Below are 16,474 nucleotides of genomic sequence, written 5' to 3'. Positions count from 1 at the left end.
TATGTACCAGCTTACTCTGTTTCACTGATGAAAATATAGATTCACCCTGTGCTTTGTTACAGGCTTTCGGAAATGCAAAAACAGCCCATAACAACAACTCCAGTCGTTTTGGAAAATTCATTCAAGTTAACTATTTGGAGAATGGTATTGTCCGAGGGTAAGTATGGCATGAAGTTCTTTCTGGAGCTAAACTATATGTTCTTGTGCAGACTTGATGGAGTATGAAATATCTTTTCATTTGAGCATTCCTCATATGTGAATGATCTGTTTCTGTGGATGGTGATTTCAGAGATACATAACTTCATTTCGTTTGGATTTTTCATAGCCCACGTAAAAACAATACCTAGTGCTTTTCCTCAGTAGGTCAGAGGTCAGTATTCGTCTCATCCCCAGTTTGCTGAGGTGCACACAGGGGAAGTGGCTTGCCCAAGCTTACCCAGCATGCTACTGGTAGAGCTGGAAATAGGCCCAGATGTCCTGAGTCCAGTCCAGTGCTCTGTATGATAGGCCACATTGGCCAAGATAATTAATCTATTTGAATATATCCCTACACAGCCATGTTTTTAATAACACAGTTTAAATTAGTAATACAATTAACAATGTAATTAATACAAGTTAAGATATTGTCTAAACAACAAAATAAAAGAAGCAGAGGCAAAAAGGCATCCTTTAAAAAAAATGGAAGTTAAATCCTATTGAGGAAAATAGGAGCATAAACTCTGGCAAGTGAAGTGTAAAAATATAATTAGGAAGGCCAAAAAAGAAATTGAAGAACAGCTAGCCAAAGACTGAAAAAGTAACAGCAAATTTTTTTTTAAGTACATCAAAAACAGAAAGCCTGCTAAACAACCAGTGGGGCCACTGGACGATTGAGATGCTAAAGGAGCACATAAGGAAGATGAGACCATTGCAGAGAAACTAAATTAATTCTTTGCATTAGTCTTCGTGGCTGAGGATGTGAGGGAGATTCCCATTCCTGAGCCATTTTTTTTAGGTGACAAATCTGAGGAACTGTCCCAGATTGAGGTATTATTAGAGGAGGTTTTCGAAAAAAATTGATAAATTTAACATCAGTAAGTCACCAGGACCAGATGGTATTCATCCAAGAATTCTGAAGGAACTCAAATGTGAAATTGCAGACCTACTAACTGTGGCATCTAACCTATCACTTAAATCAGCTTCTGTACCAGATGATTGGCAGATAGCTAATGTGATGTCAATTTTAAAAAAGACTCCAGAGATGATCCTGGCAATTACAGGCTGATAAACTTAAGTTCAGTACCAGACAAACTGGTTGAAACTATGGTAAAGAACAGAATTGTCAGACACCTAGATGAACATGATTTGTTGGGGAAGAGTCAACATGTTTTTTGTAAAGGGAAATCGTGCCTCACCAATCTACTAGAATTCTTTGAGGGGATCAACAAGCATGTGATACAGTGGATATAGTGTACTTAGATTTTCAGAAAGCATTTGACAAGGGTCGCTCACCAAAGGTTCTTAAGCAAAGTAAGCTGTCATGGGATAAGAGGGAAGGTCCTCTCATGAATCAGTAACTCCTTAAAAGATAGGAATCAAAGGGCAGGATTAAATTATCAGTTTTCAGAATGGAGAGAGGGAAACAATGTGTCCACCGGGGTCTGTACTGGGAGCAGTGCTCTTCAACGTATTATTCATAAATGATCTGGAAAAAATGATACAAAGCTACTCAAGCTAGTTAAGCCCCAGGCAGACTGCAAAGAGTTACAAAAGGATCTCACAAAACTGGGTGACGGGGCAACAAAATGGTAGATGAAATTCAATGTTGATAAATGCAAAGTAATGCACATTGGAAAACATAATCCCAACTATACATATAAAATGATGGGGTCTAAATTAGCTGTTACCACTCAAGAAAGAGATCTTTGAGTCATTGTGGATAGTTCTCTGAAAAAATCCACTCAATGTGCTGCGGCAGTCAAAAAAGCTATCAGAATGTTGGGCATCATTAGGAAAGGGATAGATAATACAGAAAATATCATATTGCCTCTATATAAATCCATGGTATGTCCACATCTTGAATACTGTGTGCAGATTTGGTCGCCCCATCTCAAAGAAGATATATTGGAAATGGAAAAGGTACAGAAAAGGGCAACAAAAATGATTAGGGGTATGGAACAGCTTCCATATGAGGAGAGATTAATAAGAGTGGAACTCTTCAGCTTGGAAAAGAGACAAGTGGAGGGGGTATGATAGAGGTCTATAAAATTATGACTGGTGTGGAGAAAGTAAATAAGGAAGTGTTATTTACTCCTCATAACCCAAGAACTAGGGGTCACCAAATTAGGGGATGTTGTGAAGGCCCATACTATAAACAGGGTTCAAAAAAGAACTAGATAATTTCATGAAGGATAGGTCCATCAATGGCTATTAGCCAGGATAGCAGGAATGCAAAACCATGCTCTGAAGTGTCCCTAGCCTCCGTTTGCTAGAAGCTGGGAATGGGCAACAGGGGATGGATCACTTGATGATTACCTGTCCTGTTCATTCCCTGTGAAGCACCTGGCATTGGCCACTATCAGAAGATAGGATACTGGGCTAGATGGACCATTGGTCTGACTGACCCACTGTGGCCATTCTTATGTTCTTAAGATTGTCACTGTATATTTAATTTCCTGCTAAATGGTGGCTGTTCCATGTAATTCATTGTCCTCTCCATGTTGTAATTTAAAATAGTTTCAGATCTACTATTTGAAAAGAGTTTGGGGAGAAGTGAAATAGAAGTGAGGAAGTTTTTTTAGAAAAGTCACACACCAGTTGAAAGACAGGTGCAGGAGAAAATGATGACACTAAACAAGGTAGTTAAAACTCTGTACCGATGCATTAGCTATTACTTGGGCTTAATGTAGCTGAAAAGGAGTGGAGGATTCGATGTGGGTTGGCAAAAAATGTTCCCAAATGTAGATTCATTTTAGCTAGGGCATCGTAGTTACAAAACGCATTAAAAAAATCAATACGATGGTGTCTAAATATAACTTGAACTCCGCAATAGATACTAAACATTGCAGGTTATTCTTTAGGAGTGCTGCTATCCAAAAGTGGAATAACTTTATATCAGGTGTGTAAAGTGATGAAAGATTATTTATTACAGCAACAGTTAGATGTTATACTGGACCCTTCATTACAAGTAATAGGTTTTGTCCAATAATTGCCTTCTGTGTGTCGTCTCTGCACTTAATTATCCATCTAACGTCAGACGTTGAAATCTGTTTCTGTCTTGGTGAATAAACTTTGTATGTATGTATGCAGAATACATAGCAGCATCACACCACACGTTTCTGTAAACACATTAAATGTTTGCTTTCATGAGGTGGAATGAGATAGTTTAGAACATTAAAAAGGAGTTTTGGTTTATGCCGCAAACCTGTCTGTGTTATGCCAGGTATTGAAATTGTAACAGTTAACTGTTTCTGGGGTTTCGCTGCAATGTTCCATTGAAAAGTCTTATTTATATCATTGCTGTTTCTTCACACGTCAGAGATGAACAACAAGCCTCCACTCTGTTTCAGTGCTTTAAGTATTATTCTGGATTAATTTGGCATCTTTACAGATGAAGTCACCCCAACTCAGGAGATTGGTACCATGTGAATTCATTTGTTTTCTGTCTCCAGCATGAGAAAAGGCTACTTCAGTTCTGGCTTCATTCTTTGTCCGTTTGTATCCCCTGTGGAAGAGTAGATTGTTCTGTCGCTTACTCGCCATACAGTTTCCAACATAGAATTCCCTGCTTTCTGACCTCCCGCTATGGCTGGTGGGGTGGTCCAGTATGGGCCAGCAAATTCAGGAAGTCTGGCAACAATGTTTCTATTATATTCTCTCTGAATGTTGTGGCCTTTGCTTGAGTTCCTAAAGTGATAAGCAGCTCTATTGGCAAAATCAAGTTGTGTACAGTATTTATGATTTTACAGCAACAGCTAATCTTAGTTTAATCGTTTTCCATTCAGATCTACCAAGATAAAGCACCAAAAAGATAAATGTTCCTCAGGGTAGCTGCCCATTTCAAGCATTCTCGTTGTATCCTCTCAAAGCCAGCACAATACGACTGAGCTTTTTGTCTCAGGCTATCAGAGGTGGCAAGGAGGCCATTCTACCCTGAGCTCTAGGGTGTATGAAATCTTCATAAACTCACTTGTAGCTAGTTGCTGTTTAGTGTTTAATATCCAGATGCTCGGTTTGACTGTGTTGCCCCATTCATGTTTTATTTCTTTTGGGGGATTGCAGGGCTGTTGTTGAAAAATATCTGCTCGAAAAATCTCGCCTGGTCTCTCAGGAAAAGGATGAAAGGTAAGAGGAGATTCGTATTTTGTACTGTCTGTTTGAATGTCTCTCCCATAATCAGTGATGTCCACCTCTCTAAGCACAGTCTTTTCATATAAATGAAATTCCACAATTGTCTAATTCTCCTGACAAGAGACTAGATCACAATGAGAAGAGTTTGGGGTGAATTGCTGGTACGTGTGGGCAGGTCATCAGCAGTTTGTGTATCTGTCAAAAGGCTGGACTGAACCCAAATTAATACTGGCTAAATATGTACTGATCAGTGCTCTCTAGAAATATACTCCTAGCATGATGGCTGCCAGTCCTGATCAGATAACAAGGATTATTTAGAGTTACGAAAATAAAGTTAGCTCAGTCATGTCATGGTGCCAGTATTTGTTAGAGCTAATAGACATTAAACATTTTAAAGGTGAGCCGCACAAAGTTTTTCACAAATTGGGCTCCCCCCCCCCCCCAACACACCCCTTCCCACTGCTTATGATTTATGTAGAAGGCCTGAAGGTTTTTCAGAGAACTTTTCTGCTTGTTTGGGGTTTGTTTTTTTTTAACCTTAAATATCTGAAGTATCAAGCCCAGTTTTGGTGGAAGAACTGTTTGGAGGCTGGGGTCTGTCTCGGATCACTTGTGAGCTCTATGACGTTAATGGGAGTGGGAGTACAAAGACCTTCTTTATCCAACATGTTAACTAGCAATTGAAGTTAAAATGCTGTTCCTTGACACTAGTTTTCCAGTCATCATAAAAGCAAAAATGACGCCAGCCCAGTTCTTTTCCCTTTGCAAGTCACCTTTAAGCACCTTCCCTTTGTGCACTTGGACACTGCTACATACAAATGAATTTGTGACAGTGGACCCAGAAGGAGGAAATACTTAAGCCATTTTGAGATTTCATATAAAGGTTTCTTCTTCTCGAACCAGTGCTGCTTATCTGGATGTATGTGCTGGGAAAACAAATTATGCACTTTTACTTTTTCTAAGTAAATTCTCTACAATAGAAGTACAATTCTTTATTTATTACTTTAATAATAAAGAACAAATGAGAGGATAAGAGTAATTTTCTTCCTTGGGATTTTTTTCTAAACACTGTATGTGTCACTAATGATATGTAATGTAGTAATGATGGCAAAGGTGCCGTTTTATCAATTTGGAAGCATGTAAGGCTTAAAGAGAAACCAATGTTATATCTTCATTAAGTAGAAATATGTTTCAATCTATAGGAACTACCATGTGTTTTATTATTTGTTACTTGGAGTCAGTGAGGAAGAACGTAAAGAATTTCACCTCAAGCAGCCTGAAGATTATTTCTACCTCAATCAGGTAAACGTTGGTACTCTGTGTGTAACTTCAGTGATGAAGGTGCTGTGTCCCTCTTTGAGATGTTGTAGTGATAAAGGACACCAGAGCAGAGAATCTTTGTTTCCTCTTGTGTCCTGTGATGATTCTCTATCTAGAAACTAGTTCACATGGCAAAGGTGGCTTTTTGACAAAACATTGCTTCTTAGCTATGCAGCAACATGAGCATCAACAGCACAAACCGTGGTATGAACCACTCATTACTCTTCTCTCTGTGGATGAGACTTAACCCTCCCCAAACTTGTCTATGCTTCAGCTTTCTGGACCCCATATTAGAGATCATGGCAGGTCCTAAAGATGAACTTATGAGCACCATATTGACATGACACTAAATTCCCTTTGTAGAACTATTTTAGAGATGTTCTCAACCTCAATATCAGTAATTAGACTGCACTTTCTGTTTGAAGACTGTTGATTGTGCTTATAGCATCTTTCAGCTGGAGACTGGTTGAGGAAACGGGACAGAGTATGCATTTGAAGTAAGAGCTTAGTCTTGCAGTTGCTGTAAGAAAATTGAAATAAACAAAATTCTGGACTTTGCCAGAGCAAAACAAAAGTTGCTTCAGGCCTGCACTTTGGATGGTTCATCTTCCTTCATTAGAGTGGTTGCATAAGAGTTGTGCCAGTATCTCTGTTGTTCAATGTGTTTATGTGAACTGAATTGTTGTGGGGCTTTTCTGTAGCATAACTTGAAAATAGAAGACGGGGAAGATCTGCGCCATGATTTTGAAAGATTAAAACAAGCCATGGAGATGGTTGGCTTTCTTCCAGCAACTAAAAAACAGTAAGTAGAATTGTTTAGCCTCTTTTTGCAGACAGCTGGCAGTGAAATTGATGTGAAGTAGTCTGTATTGCTGTCTGTGCTGTAAAAATGCATTATGAACAGAATGGTGTGGTGTGTTCTAATTTGTAAGACATCAAAACTATATTTACTTTGCTAAGCCCATTAGAAAGCAGGGAAAGTAGAGGGCTACTTTTATGGGCTGCTATAGGCCAGTTGTGTTATCTACATCTCTTCAAATAGATGTGGCTGTGTTTCTGTTATGCACTCTAGCTGTATTAACCTGTTAACTTTAATTAGAACAGCAATTTAAAAAAAGTCACTATTGTTTTTATTCTTCAGGATCTTTTCAGTACTCTCAGCTATTCTTTACTTGGGCAATGTTACCTACAAGAAGAGAGCCACAGGTCGGGATGAAGGGTTGGAAGTGGGACCCCCAGAAGTACTGGACACCCTCTCTCAGCTTCTGAAGGTAGAGTATTCCCTTTAATGAGTGCCATAAACATTAAGCTGCTGTCATGTTCTGCCTCAATAACTTCTTGGGAGCATTTTGTTGCTCAAGTTCAGCATGCCCCAGAATTGGCATAGGAGTATTGTAGGGGTATCTTCTTGGGGAAGGGAGCCAGCTTGCTATACGGAATAGGAATGTGCACGCTGTGAGTGACTTTCTTGGGGACAGGGAGAGATAAAGGGGGTGAAATACAACCCAAAAGATGGGAATGGTAAAATCTGGTTACTCTGTTAGTTCTTCAGCTCTGTATCAGGAGCAGAGACGTGGAGCTTAGATTGTCAGTATTGGGGCCTTCCCACTAAAGAAATCAATCCTAACTGCATGTAAACTGAAAAAAGGATTTTAAGAAGCTCAAGGACTTGTAAAACTTATTCAATCACAGCTGTAGTTGTCCTAAGGGTTTGACTTCGGTATCTGAGGAATTAGTAACTACCGCTGTCACCATATTGCTGTTGGTCAGGTAGCTAACGTTTAAGGTTGTCAGTAACTCTTGTTTTTCTTGCTTTTTGTGTGAAGGTCAAACGAGAAATTTTAGTCGAAGTACTGACAAAAAGAAAAACAGTGACTGCTAATGACAAACTTATCCTGCCATATAGTCTCAGCGAGGTGAGTGTCTAAAAGCATTAGAAGAAGGAACTTGGCCATTTACCCTATAGCTGACCTGCATTGGGAGTCTGTTGGTAAAAATGCTAGAACAGCTGTCTTGGGCTTTTCTTACTCTTTAAAATCACTAACCAGAAAATAGTCCCTGATTACATCTGAGCTGTGAATATCATGTTGTTGGATTGCTGTGGGATTTTTACTTTATTAACTTAAATACATATTTTAAATAGACATGGCCAAACTCCCATTGTCAGCTTGTGGAAAAAGTTGTGTATTATACATTTAGTGAGTCAATACAAATGAATGTTAAAATAAAAACAAACAAAACCAAAGCTAGGGCACTGAAAGCCCTTATACTATGTCAGTGAAAAGTTCAACAGTGGAGCAATCTTATTTTTTCTGACTGAGACTGCACCACTTGTAGGAAAGTCCTCATATTTCAGGCCAACTTAATGAGCTGTTTTTTATTTGCAGGCTATCACAGCTCGTGATTCAATGGCAAAGTCACTGTACAGTGCCCTGTTTGACTGGATTGTTCTGCGAATTAATCATGCGCTTCTTAATAAGAAAGATATGGAAGAATCTGTTACAGTAAGTTCTTCACCAGAAATAATACCCTTCTAAACTCAGCTATTGTAATTGTGCACATAACGCTAACAAAGATCACCCAACAAGACAGTACGCTCAAATATTAAGTGAAATCCTGGCCCAATTGAAGTTAGTGGTAATATTCTCAATGACTTCACTAGAGCTGGGATTTCAAGATAGGTGTCAAAAAGACAATGATCTTCTATCATCTTGAAAAGTGTTTGTTACAATTTTAAACATGCCAGTCATATTAGAATAGACAATATTACTAATGCTTAGTGCATGGTCAACAACCACAATTGTAATTGTATGATTAACTCACTTTCATGATGGCCTACGTAACAGGATTTCTGCATTGTTTTCTTAGTGCTTGTCCATTGGTGTGCTCGATATATTTGGATTTGAAGATTTTGAAACCAACAGTTTTGAACAGTTCTGCATAAATTATGCAAATGAGCAGCTTCAGTATTACTTCAATCAACACATTTTCAAATTAGAACAGGTAAGAAAGCACATATTGAAGGCATGATCTCCCAGCAAAAGTTTAAGGAGGGTAGTAAAAACTTTTATTCATGTATTGATTTGTCTCGCTTTATAAAGCGCCTAACCATTGCACAAAATTAAAAGTATCCCCTCTTCAAAAGCTTAGGCTGTAACATTATAGTTGTGAAAGTATTTAGTTAAAAATCCTGTTTCAGGTCCTAGTTTATTTTGTGGAGTGTGTTTGTATTATGGTAGAGGCCCCATTCGGGTACCAGGGTCCCATTGTACCAGGCACTGTACATGCACAACAAAGACGGCTCCTGCCTCAAAGAGCTCAGTCTAAACAGAAGATGGGCTACAACACCAGGAAACAACACAGATGAGGCGAGCACAAGATAACAATGAAACTAAGTTACAAATTTTGGGACTGAAACTTCATCAACTTCCTGTAGCCAAAAAGGAAATTAATTTGGAAAGGTTTGGGAAAGCAGTTGAGGTTCGTTTCAAATTATTTCATCCGTTCATAAATACTTCGATTTAGTTGCTTGTACCTGGATATCCTGCAGTGAATTAGTCTTAATGCAGTTAAAATAGATGGGTCATATTTTTGGGTGTGTGCATATAGAGTGAAATTACCATTCTGGGGCATATGGCACCAGAGTGTCACAATGTGCATTTATTTGATGGTACTGGATTTACATGTATGCACTGGCATATTGTTATTAAATAGGAGGTACCTGGTAAATGTGAAAACATCTGGCCAATATTCTAAACTAATAAGAATGAGGAGATTCAGAGTGATGCTTCTCAGCATGTCCATAATTAGTTTATGTTGCATGTGGATGAGACGGCATTAAAAGCCATTATTATTACCAGAGTGGCTAGGAGCCTAGTCATGGACCAGGATACACACACCCTCTTCTTCTCCTCCCCTGGCCCCCGTGCTAGGCTCTGAACAAATGTAGAACAAAAGCCATATACAATAATAGTAAATCAGACTATATGTAAGCAAGAGAGTGTTTTATGGTTACCACAGAGAATGTAAACTTTTCTATGTCTTTAACCTTTCTGTAACAACTTGGCTGGCAAGAAGTCTCTGTACAGGTGTTTCCACAATCCATGTGACTTCAGAAGCTAACAGTATAAAGGGGGGTTAGCTGGCTGTTTTCCTGTGGGTCCAGTTTCTTTATTAACTTGTATTTAACTGCAGTAAAGTACTTGAGAGAAATCTCATTTGTTTGCTCAATGGGATAATAGAGATTTATCTTTCTGTCCTCTGGCTTTAACTGGTCCTGGGTCTGTAACCAAAAATTATTAATCTTTCAATTGTCAAATCTCTAGAGCATAGAAACAGAAATAGTATCCAATAATAAGGTACGCTGCATCTTCTGTTCTGCAATCTGGGAAAAACCTATTACTTTCCTAATTTTAAATGTCTTCATTAACACATTCAGTATTTAAAATATTCAGTTTTTCTCATTGCTTCCCCCTCTTGATGGTTGTTAGAGAATGTACTTAACTGCATGGATACATATCAATTATATGCTGTGTGTCCTGTAAAATCAGCTAGAGCACTTTGTGTGTGCATGGTATTTGATTTTACAATGTGTTTTGATGTGTGGTGCAGCATTCAAGATTAGAATCTGGTCTTGTGTCCTTAGGCTTGTTGTTTCTTTGTTTTCTTGCTGCTGGCTTTAGAAAAAAACAAAAACTTTTCTGGGTCATGACAAAATAATTTGTCCTATGGTCAATCTGCGTGAGGGATAAATTGCTCTGTATTATGTATCTTATGAACAGTGTGTAAATAGCTTTAAACAAAAAAGTAAAGGAAAAAGTTGCTCAAACACACACATTTCATAAGTAAACACAGTAGAGAGCCAGCAGCATAGTAATTTAGGACAGGGTTGTTATCCAGACTAACCAGAGTAAATAGTTATATGCTGTTTTTTTGTTTTTCTAATTCTGTTTTCCCGAACAGCCTTAATCCTTAAGTAATTCATTTCCTGTATCTCTGTCTGCGTGGGTTCCCTCAGGGATTCTTTATATATCTTTTTGAGTAGGGACTTGTTCATAGAACTTAAATATCATTTTTTGTAGCGTGTTGTGCATATAAATCACACAGAGTAGATAAATTGGACAGATTTAGTTCCACTCAATTGACAAGGATGCATTTTCTAACATCCATCATGTAGAAAGCACCTCCACTTCGCATTCTGCTGCTTCTCTCTTTTTAAACACGTGGTTCTGTTTTTCACCGGTGTGTAAATACATTACTCAGAATTGTAAGTGTATTATCTCCAAACCAATTTGCCTCTGGCTTTCACAGCATGAAGAAAAGCTGATTGTGGAGCTGGCACTGCTAGGTTGTTTGGCACAGAAGTATGTGGCGGTGTACTTTGCACAGCTTTATTAAACAAAACTCCAAATCTTCTGAACCAAGGCAATGCTTACTGCAGGCAAGACAGATCTGCCAGTCGCCCTTAGAGAAATGGATTCCGTGTCTCACTCCCCAGTGTTTTGTAGGCCTGGTCTGCCTGGCTTATGGAATTTACCATACAGAGATGAAATAAAATATTAATTAGAGAATCTATGATTTAGTATCTATAAGTGAAATATTTTTTTTCTGGTTCTCACTGCCACTGTATGAACTAACAAACTTGGAACCTGGCAGTATCTATCTAAGGAAGCCCTGATGTGGGATGCAGTGTTTAGTTAGCAGGGCTTGACAGGGTTGGCTGCTGTGGTGATATGGAAATTTTCTTGAGTTGAACAGGAGGAGTATCAAAGTGAAGGGATCGCTTGGCACAATATTGACTATACAGATAACGTGACCTGCATTCACTTAATCAGCAAGAAGCCCACTGGCCTCTTCTATCTGCTAGATGAAGAAAGCAAGTAAGTATCAAGTTTCTTCCTCAGGACTTGCTGTGTGTGTCATAAGAGAAAATGTCATAAATAGAGGAAGTTAATGGTTATGGTAGATAACAGATTAAGGGGAGGGAGGGATCTTCGTATGTACAGTGTACAGCTAACTCGGATTCCTCTCTGAGAAATTACGCCAGTATGTTGGTGTCCTTGAGTGCTGCTGTAAACAAAACTTGGAGTTTTCACTGTATAATTATGGAGATAGTATGAAATACATGGCTGTGGAATGTAATTATGAAAGTGCTGTAAGATGTAACTACTTAGTACCAATCCTTACAAAGTTTGATAGTGGAAGGTGGGTATGAAATGTCTATATGTACAATAGATGTTTCTAAATACAGTATTCTGCTTTGCTGTGGACTGTTTTCTGCTCAAAAATTAACTCTTTAACTCAGCTCGCTAAGCGCCAAAGCGGGACTGTAAGCTGCTTACCACAGTGTAGGGCATATTTATCCAGTTTGTCACTGCTAGTGACATCTTGGACTGTACCAGTTCACAGCTCTCTGTATGAGCAGGCTTACCTTCATTCATACTTGGAGAGCAAGAAGCTGACATTTCCCACTCTGTTTCCTACTTTATGTCCTTAGCTTTCCACATGCCACCAACCAGACCCTACTTGCAAAGTTCAAGCAGCAGCATGAGGAGAACAAATTCTTTGTTGGGACACCAGTGAAGGAACCTGCTTTTATCATCCGGCACTTTGCAGGGAAAGTTAAATATCAGATAAAGGTATGTAGCAGATTTTGAATAGTCACCAAAGGCCCTTTTCCTTTCCTTTTCCCTTTCCTACCCTACAATTCAGTATAAACAGAAAACTTGTTGGGTCTGGGTTAAACTTGGTGTGTCACTAGAGTTGGATTAGTTTTTTTGTGAAAGTCTTGGAGTGAAGACCAAGACCATGTTAAGAATTACTCAGGCTGACATATCCCCTTAGTCAAAACACAGTTCCACGGGAATCCTTTCTGATTTAGTGTTTCGGGCTTGGTGATTCTGTCCTGCAGGATTTCCGAGAGAAGAACATGGATTACATGAGACCAGATATTGTTGCTTTGCTGCGAAGTAGTGACAGTGCCTACGTTCGGGAGCTGATAGGAATGGACCCAGTGGCTGTGTTCCGCTGGGCTATTCTGCGGGCAGCAATTCGAGCGATGGCTGTCTTTGCAGAAGCAGGACGTCAAAGAGCCCAGAAAACTGCAGGTACTGAGCACAGAGAAACCACTCTGGAAATATTTTTAAATACAAACAGTTGCTGTTATCTTTATATCAACAGATCTAAGGGATTTTCTATCCTACAGACATTGTAGGATAGAAAGTATTAAAGCTTAATGCTTAAGGGGAAACTGTGTCCTACAGTTTGAATAACTTGTCCAAGGCCAAGAAGGGCATAGATGTTGTTATACCTGAGTTCAGAAGTCAGGAATTCCTGCTTTTAAATCCTGTGTTATGGCTACCCCCAGTGTGAAAGTCGGTTGACACCAGTGCCTACTTTAGAAACAGTGTGTGAAATATGATCACATATTTTGTAAAGCTAGTTGTGATGCGCAGGTAGTTCTAATGCATAGCAGGGATTGTCTGCCTGTCACTGCTTATTTAATGGCATTTTGTCATCCCCACTGAGATCCCCATTTTATAAACTAGATTGTTTCACCTTTAATAATTAATACTCCGTCTTAAGAGCTTTTTGAAGAGATGAGTTTGCCAGCTGTAGTTGGAGTAAAACTTTAGACCCTCAGGTATATTTCTGCAGTTGTGATTGAAATGCTGTATGTTCCATTGTGTGGATAAATTTGTCAAACTTAACGAGCACTGTCCTTTACTTTCCACAACAGGTGTGGTGCGTCACGGACCCCGGGTTCCCCTGGGAGAACTCCAGAGAGCAAATACACCAGTAGAAAAAGTTTATCGGTGAGAGACACATGCTTGGCCTCTAAATCAAAGCCATTTAAACAGAACAATGGGCAGTATCCTAAGGATAGTAGGGAAGAGTTGATATACCCTGTGGGGAAGGGCCCCACGCTGCCGGGCCATGTTGTACATAGTACTAGTGTCACTGCTATCCACATGCTTGGTTGACAACTAATTTATTTTTTCAATATCTTGGCAATTGTGTTAAGTTCTTCCTATTAATACAATTAACAATTGGAAGTAGTACGAAAAATAGGAGATTCACTATATGAGGCATAATTGCTCTCTACTTAGTATTCTTAGGCTGTATAAATTATGACGGGAGACTCAGAAGAAGCTGTTCACTTGGAATATCTATCTTTAATTACCCCTCTTCTAAAATGTTGGGAGGCCAAAAATGCCTGAATAACATTGAATGAATGTGGAAGAAGTGGGTTTTAGGAGAGATTTGGAAGAGGAGGGTGGGGAGGATGCTGTGCTATCATTGGGAATTATGGTAGAACCTCAGAGTTACGAGCACCAGAGTTACGAACCGACCGGTCAACCACACACTTCATTTGGTACCAGAAGTACACAGCAGCAAGAGGTAGGGAAAAAAGGAAAGGGAAAAAAAAAGCCAGTACAGTACTGTTAAACATAAACGATAACGTTAAAAACGTAAAAAATAAAGGGAGAGTTTAAATTTTTTTTTCACAAGATAAAGAAATGTTTCTTTGCTTGTTTCATTTAAATTAAGATGGTTAAAATCAGCATTTTTCTTCTGCATAGTAAAGTTTCAAATCTGTATTAAGTCCATGTTCAGTTGTAAACTTTTGAAAGAACAACCATAATGTTGTGTTGAGAGTTACGAACATTTCAGAGTTACAAACAACCTTCATTTCCCATGTGTTCATAACTCTGAGGTTCTACTGTAGCTCCATGCATAGAGAGCAGCATGGAAAAAGGAACAGAAGGAATATTGCCTTGTGGTGAAGTATCCAGTAAATAAGATCCAAGGTGCTGGGCAGGGAACCTACACAGTAGCACCCTCCATTTGCTAGCCACTTTCCAGACACTGAGGAAGATGCAGTCCCTGCACCTCTGAGAATGCAGTCTAATTTTTTGTGTTACAGTAGTGCCTAGAGCAGAGGTGGGCAAACTACGGTCCACGGGCCACATCCTGCCCTCGGGACCATCCTGCCCAGCACTTGAGCTCCCGGCCGGGGAGGCTAGCCCCCGGCCCCTCCCCTGCTGTCCCCCCTCCCCCGCTGTTCCCCCCCCCCCCCCCGCAGCCTCAGCTTACCGCTCTGAGCGTCATGGTAAGGGGGCGGGGAAGGAGAGGGGTTGGATAAGGGACGGTGTTTCAGGGAGCAGGGGGTGGTTGGATGGGGAGGGGAACGGGGGGGTTGGATAGGCGTGGGAGTCCTGGGGGACCTGTCGGGGCGGGGGTGTGTATAGGGGTCGGGGCAGTCAGGGGACAGGGAGCAGGGGTGGTTGGATGGGGGCAGGATCCTGGGGGCGGGGGGTCCCAGGAGGGAGCGGTCAGGGGACAAGGAGCAGGGGGTTTGGGTGGGTCAGGGGTTCTAAGGGGGGCAGTCAGGGGGTGGAAAGAGGGAGGGGGCGGATGGGGGGCCAGGCTGTTTGGGGAGGCACAGCCTTCCCTACCCGGCCCTCTATACAGTTTCGCAACCCCGATGTGCCCTCGGGCCAAAAAGTTTGCCCACCCCTGGCCTAGAGGCCTCAATTAAGCATCAGGGTCCTCTTATACAAGGTGCTGTAGAAATATCTAAATAAGACAGTCCTTGACTCAGGGATTTGACAGCATAGGATACCAATATGATATAAAAGTGCGCTATGAAGAAAACTGGAGCTGTCTATATGCTCTCTCATCTAGATATCACTTCTGTGCCAACTTTCCCTCATTCTGTTACTGCTATAGAATTTTAAGATTTTGCTTTCTGGAGCATATCCACTCTTCCTACTCGTACGCAATTTGGAGTAATAATCCAGACATAATCCAATTTCCCAGCCTCTGGCTGGGATACCAGATTTCAGCTGGAAATAAGGAGCAGATAAACTCATATATGCTGCTTTACTTGAAATGTTCTGAAGACAGGAAGGAAAATAACAAAGATCTGTCTGCATGTAAGAAAGAATAGTTTATACATATAAAGTCTTTTTAAGGAGATGCTCCACCTGGTTGTTAAATAAGAAACAGTGCTACCGAATATCACTGATGTAAACTCTGAACCTAGCCTTACCACTAAGTTTCTAAACTATCCATCTGTAATTACTGTATGTTGCTTTCTATGTTGTACATGCCTTCCCTTGCTATTGGACCCTGAAAACTGAAAACTCCATAAGAGTGCCCATACTTTTGTAGCCTTTGTTTCTAGGAGTATGGCATTGATCACTGAAAATGCAGTGAAGTGGTTGGGAGCAAGGAGATTCCTTACAGAGCTGGTTCTGATCATCTCTCTGTCTCTGCATATTTACCTTTCCATACAATATTTAGGTTCTATACATGTTCCTTTTGCAGCTGCTCAGTGCTTGATTTCTCATTTGATTGCTCTGAGGATTTCGATATAAATGCTTTTGAAGACATCATTGCTTTTTATGAAAGCAAGAAGTAAGTAGAAGTGAGAAGACTTTGTAGTTGGAGACCAGGGAGGCACATTCCTGGGCAGATGCACCTTCTGAGCATGGTCAGGGCAGAAAACAAGCCTCAGAGAGTGTTACACATCATAAAATAACTGGTTCATAGCAAATTGGACAGTTTCAGCCAAGTGCAACTGAAGTCCACACTGAACTCTTAGTAGGCCAATAAAACTATCAGCCATAGTGTCACTCATTTCCTTTAGTATTTTAATGAAAAAAAAAATTAACAGCTTTCTTAAAAAGAACTGTCAAAGGAACTAGAGACAATGAATAAATACCTTTTTAAAAAATGGTTGGTGCTGCCTGACTGAGCAGCGTAGAATAGCGATGGCATTTTATGGTCAGAAGTGACTTCTTACACTTCTGTTATATTT

At 40.0% G+C, this 16,474-nt stretch overlaps 1 protein-coding gene across 21 annotated transcripts in view; it reads left to right on the top strand.

The window, feature by feature from the left end:
* The window catches only part of MYO9B (myosin IXB), a 77,491-nt gene that overhangs the window by 33,875 nt on the left and 27,142 nt on the right, over positions 1–16,474 (top strand). For 12 of the 21 annotated variants that reach the window (XR_010594945.1, XR_010594944.1, XR_010594943.1 and 9 more), the window contains 13 exons: positions 63–157; positions 4,261–4,323; positions 5,532–5,631; positions 6,351–6,451; positions 6,791–6,920; positions 7,476–7,565; positions 8,037–8,153; positions 8,518–8,652; positions 11,407–11,528; positions 12,146–12,287; positions 12,560–12,755; positions 13,388–13,463; positions 15,958–16,071. Coding sequence is in view for 17 of the 21 variants with exons in the window: in XM_065578544.1 (XP_065434616.1) it covers positions 63–157; positions 4,261–4,323; positions 5,532–5,631; positions 6,351–6,451; positions 6,791–6,920; positions 7,476–7,565; positions 8,037–8,153; positions 8,518–8,652; positions 11,407–11,528; positions 12,146–12,287; positions 12,560–12,755; positions 13,388–13,463; positions 15,958–16,071 (1,481 nt within the window). In the remaining 4 variants the exon portion in view is untranslated. The remainder of the gene's footprint in view (positions 1–62; positions 158–4,260; positions 4,324–5,531; positions 5,632–6,350; positions 6,452–6,790; positions 6,921–7,475; positions 7,566–8,036; positions 8,154–8,517; positions 8,653–11,406; positions 11,529–12,145; positions 12,288–12,559; positions 12,756–13,387; positions 13,464–15,957; positions 16,072–16,474) is intronic. The other 9 variants (XR_010594946.1, XM_065578548.1, XM_024108200.3 and 6 more) reach the window with 2 other exon arrangements.

The sequence above is a fragment of the Chrysemys picta genome, chromosome 25 (assembly GCF_011386835.1).
Source record: "Chrysemys picta bellii isolate R12L10 chromosome 25, ASM1138683v2, whole genome shotgun sequence".
Taxonomy (NCBI): domain Eukaryota; kingdom Metazoa; phylum Chordata; order Testudines; family Emydidae; genus Chrysemys; species Chrysemys picta.
This window is presented reverse-complemented; position numbering and strand designations above follow the sequence as displayed.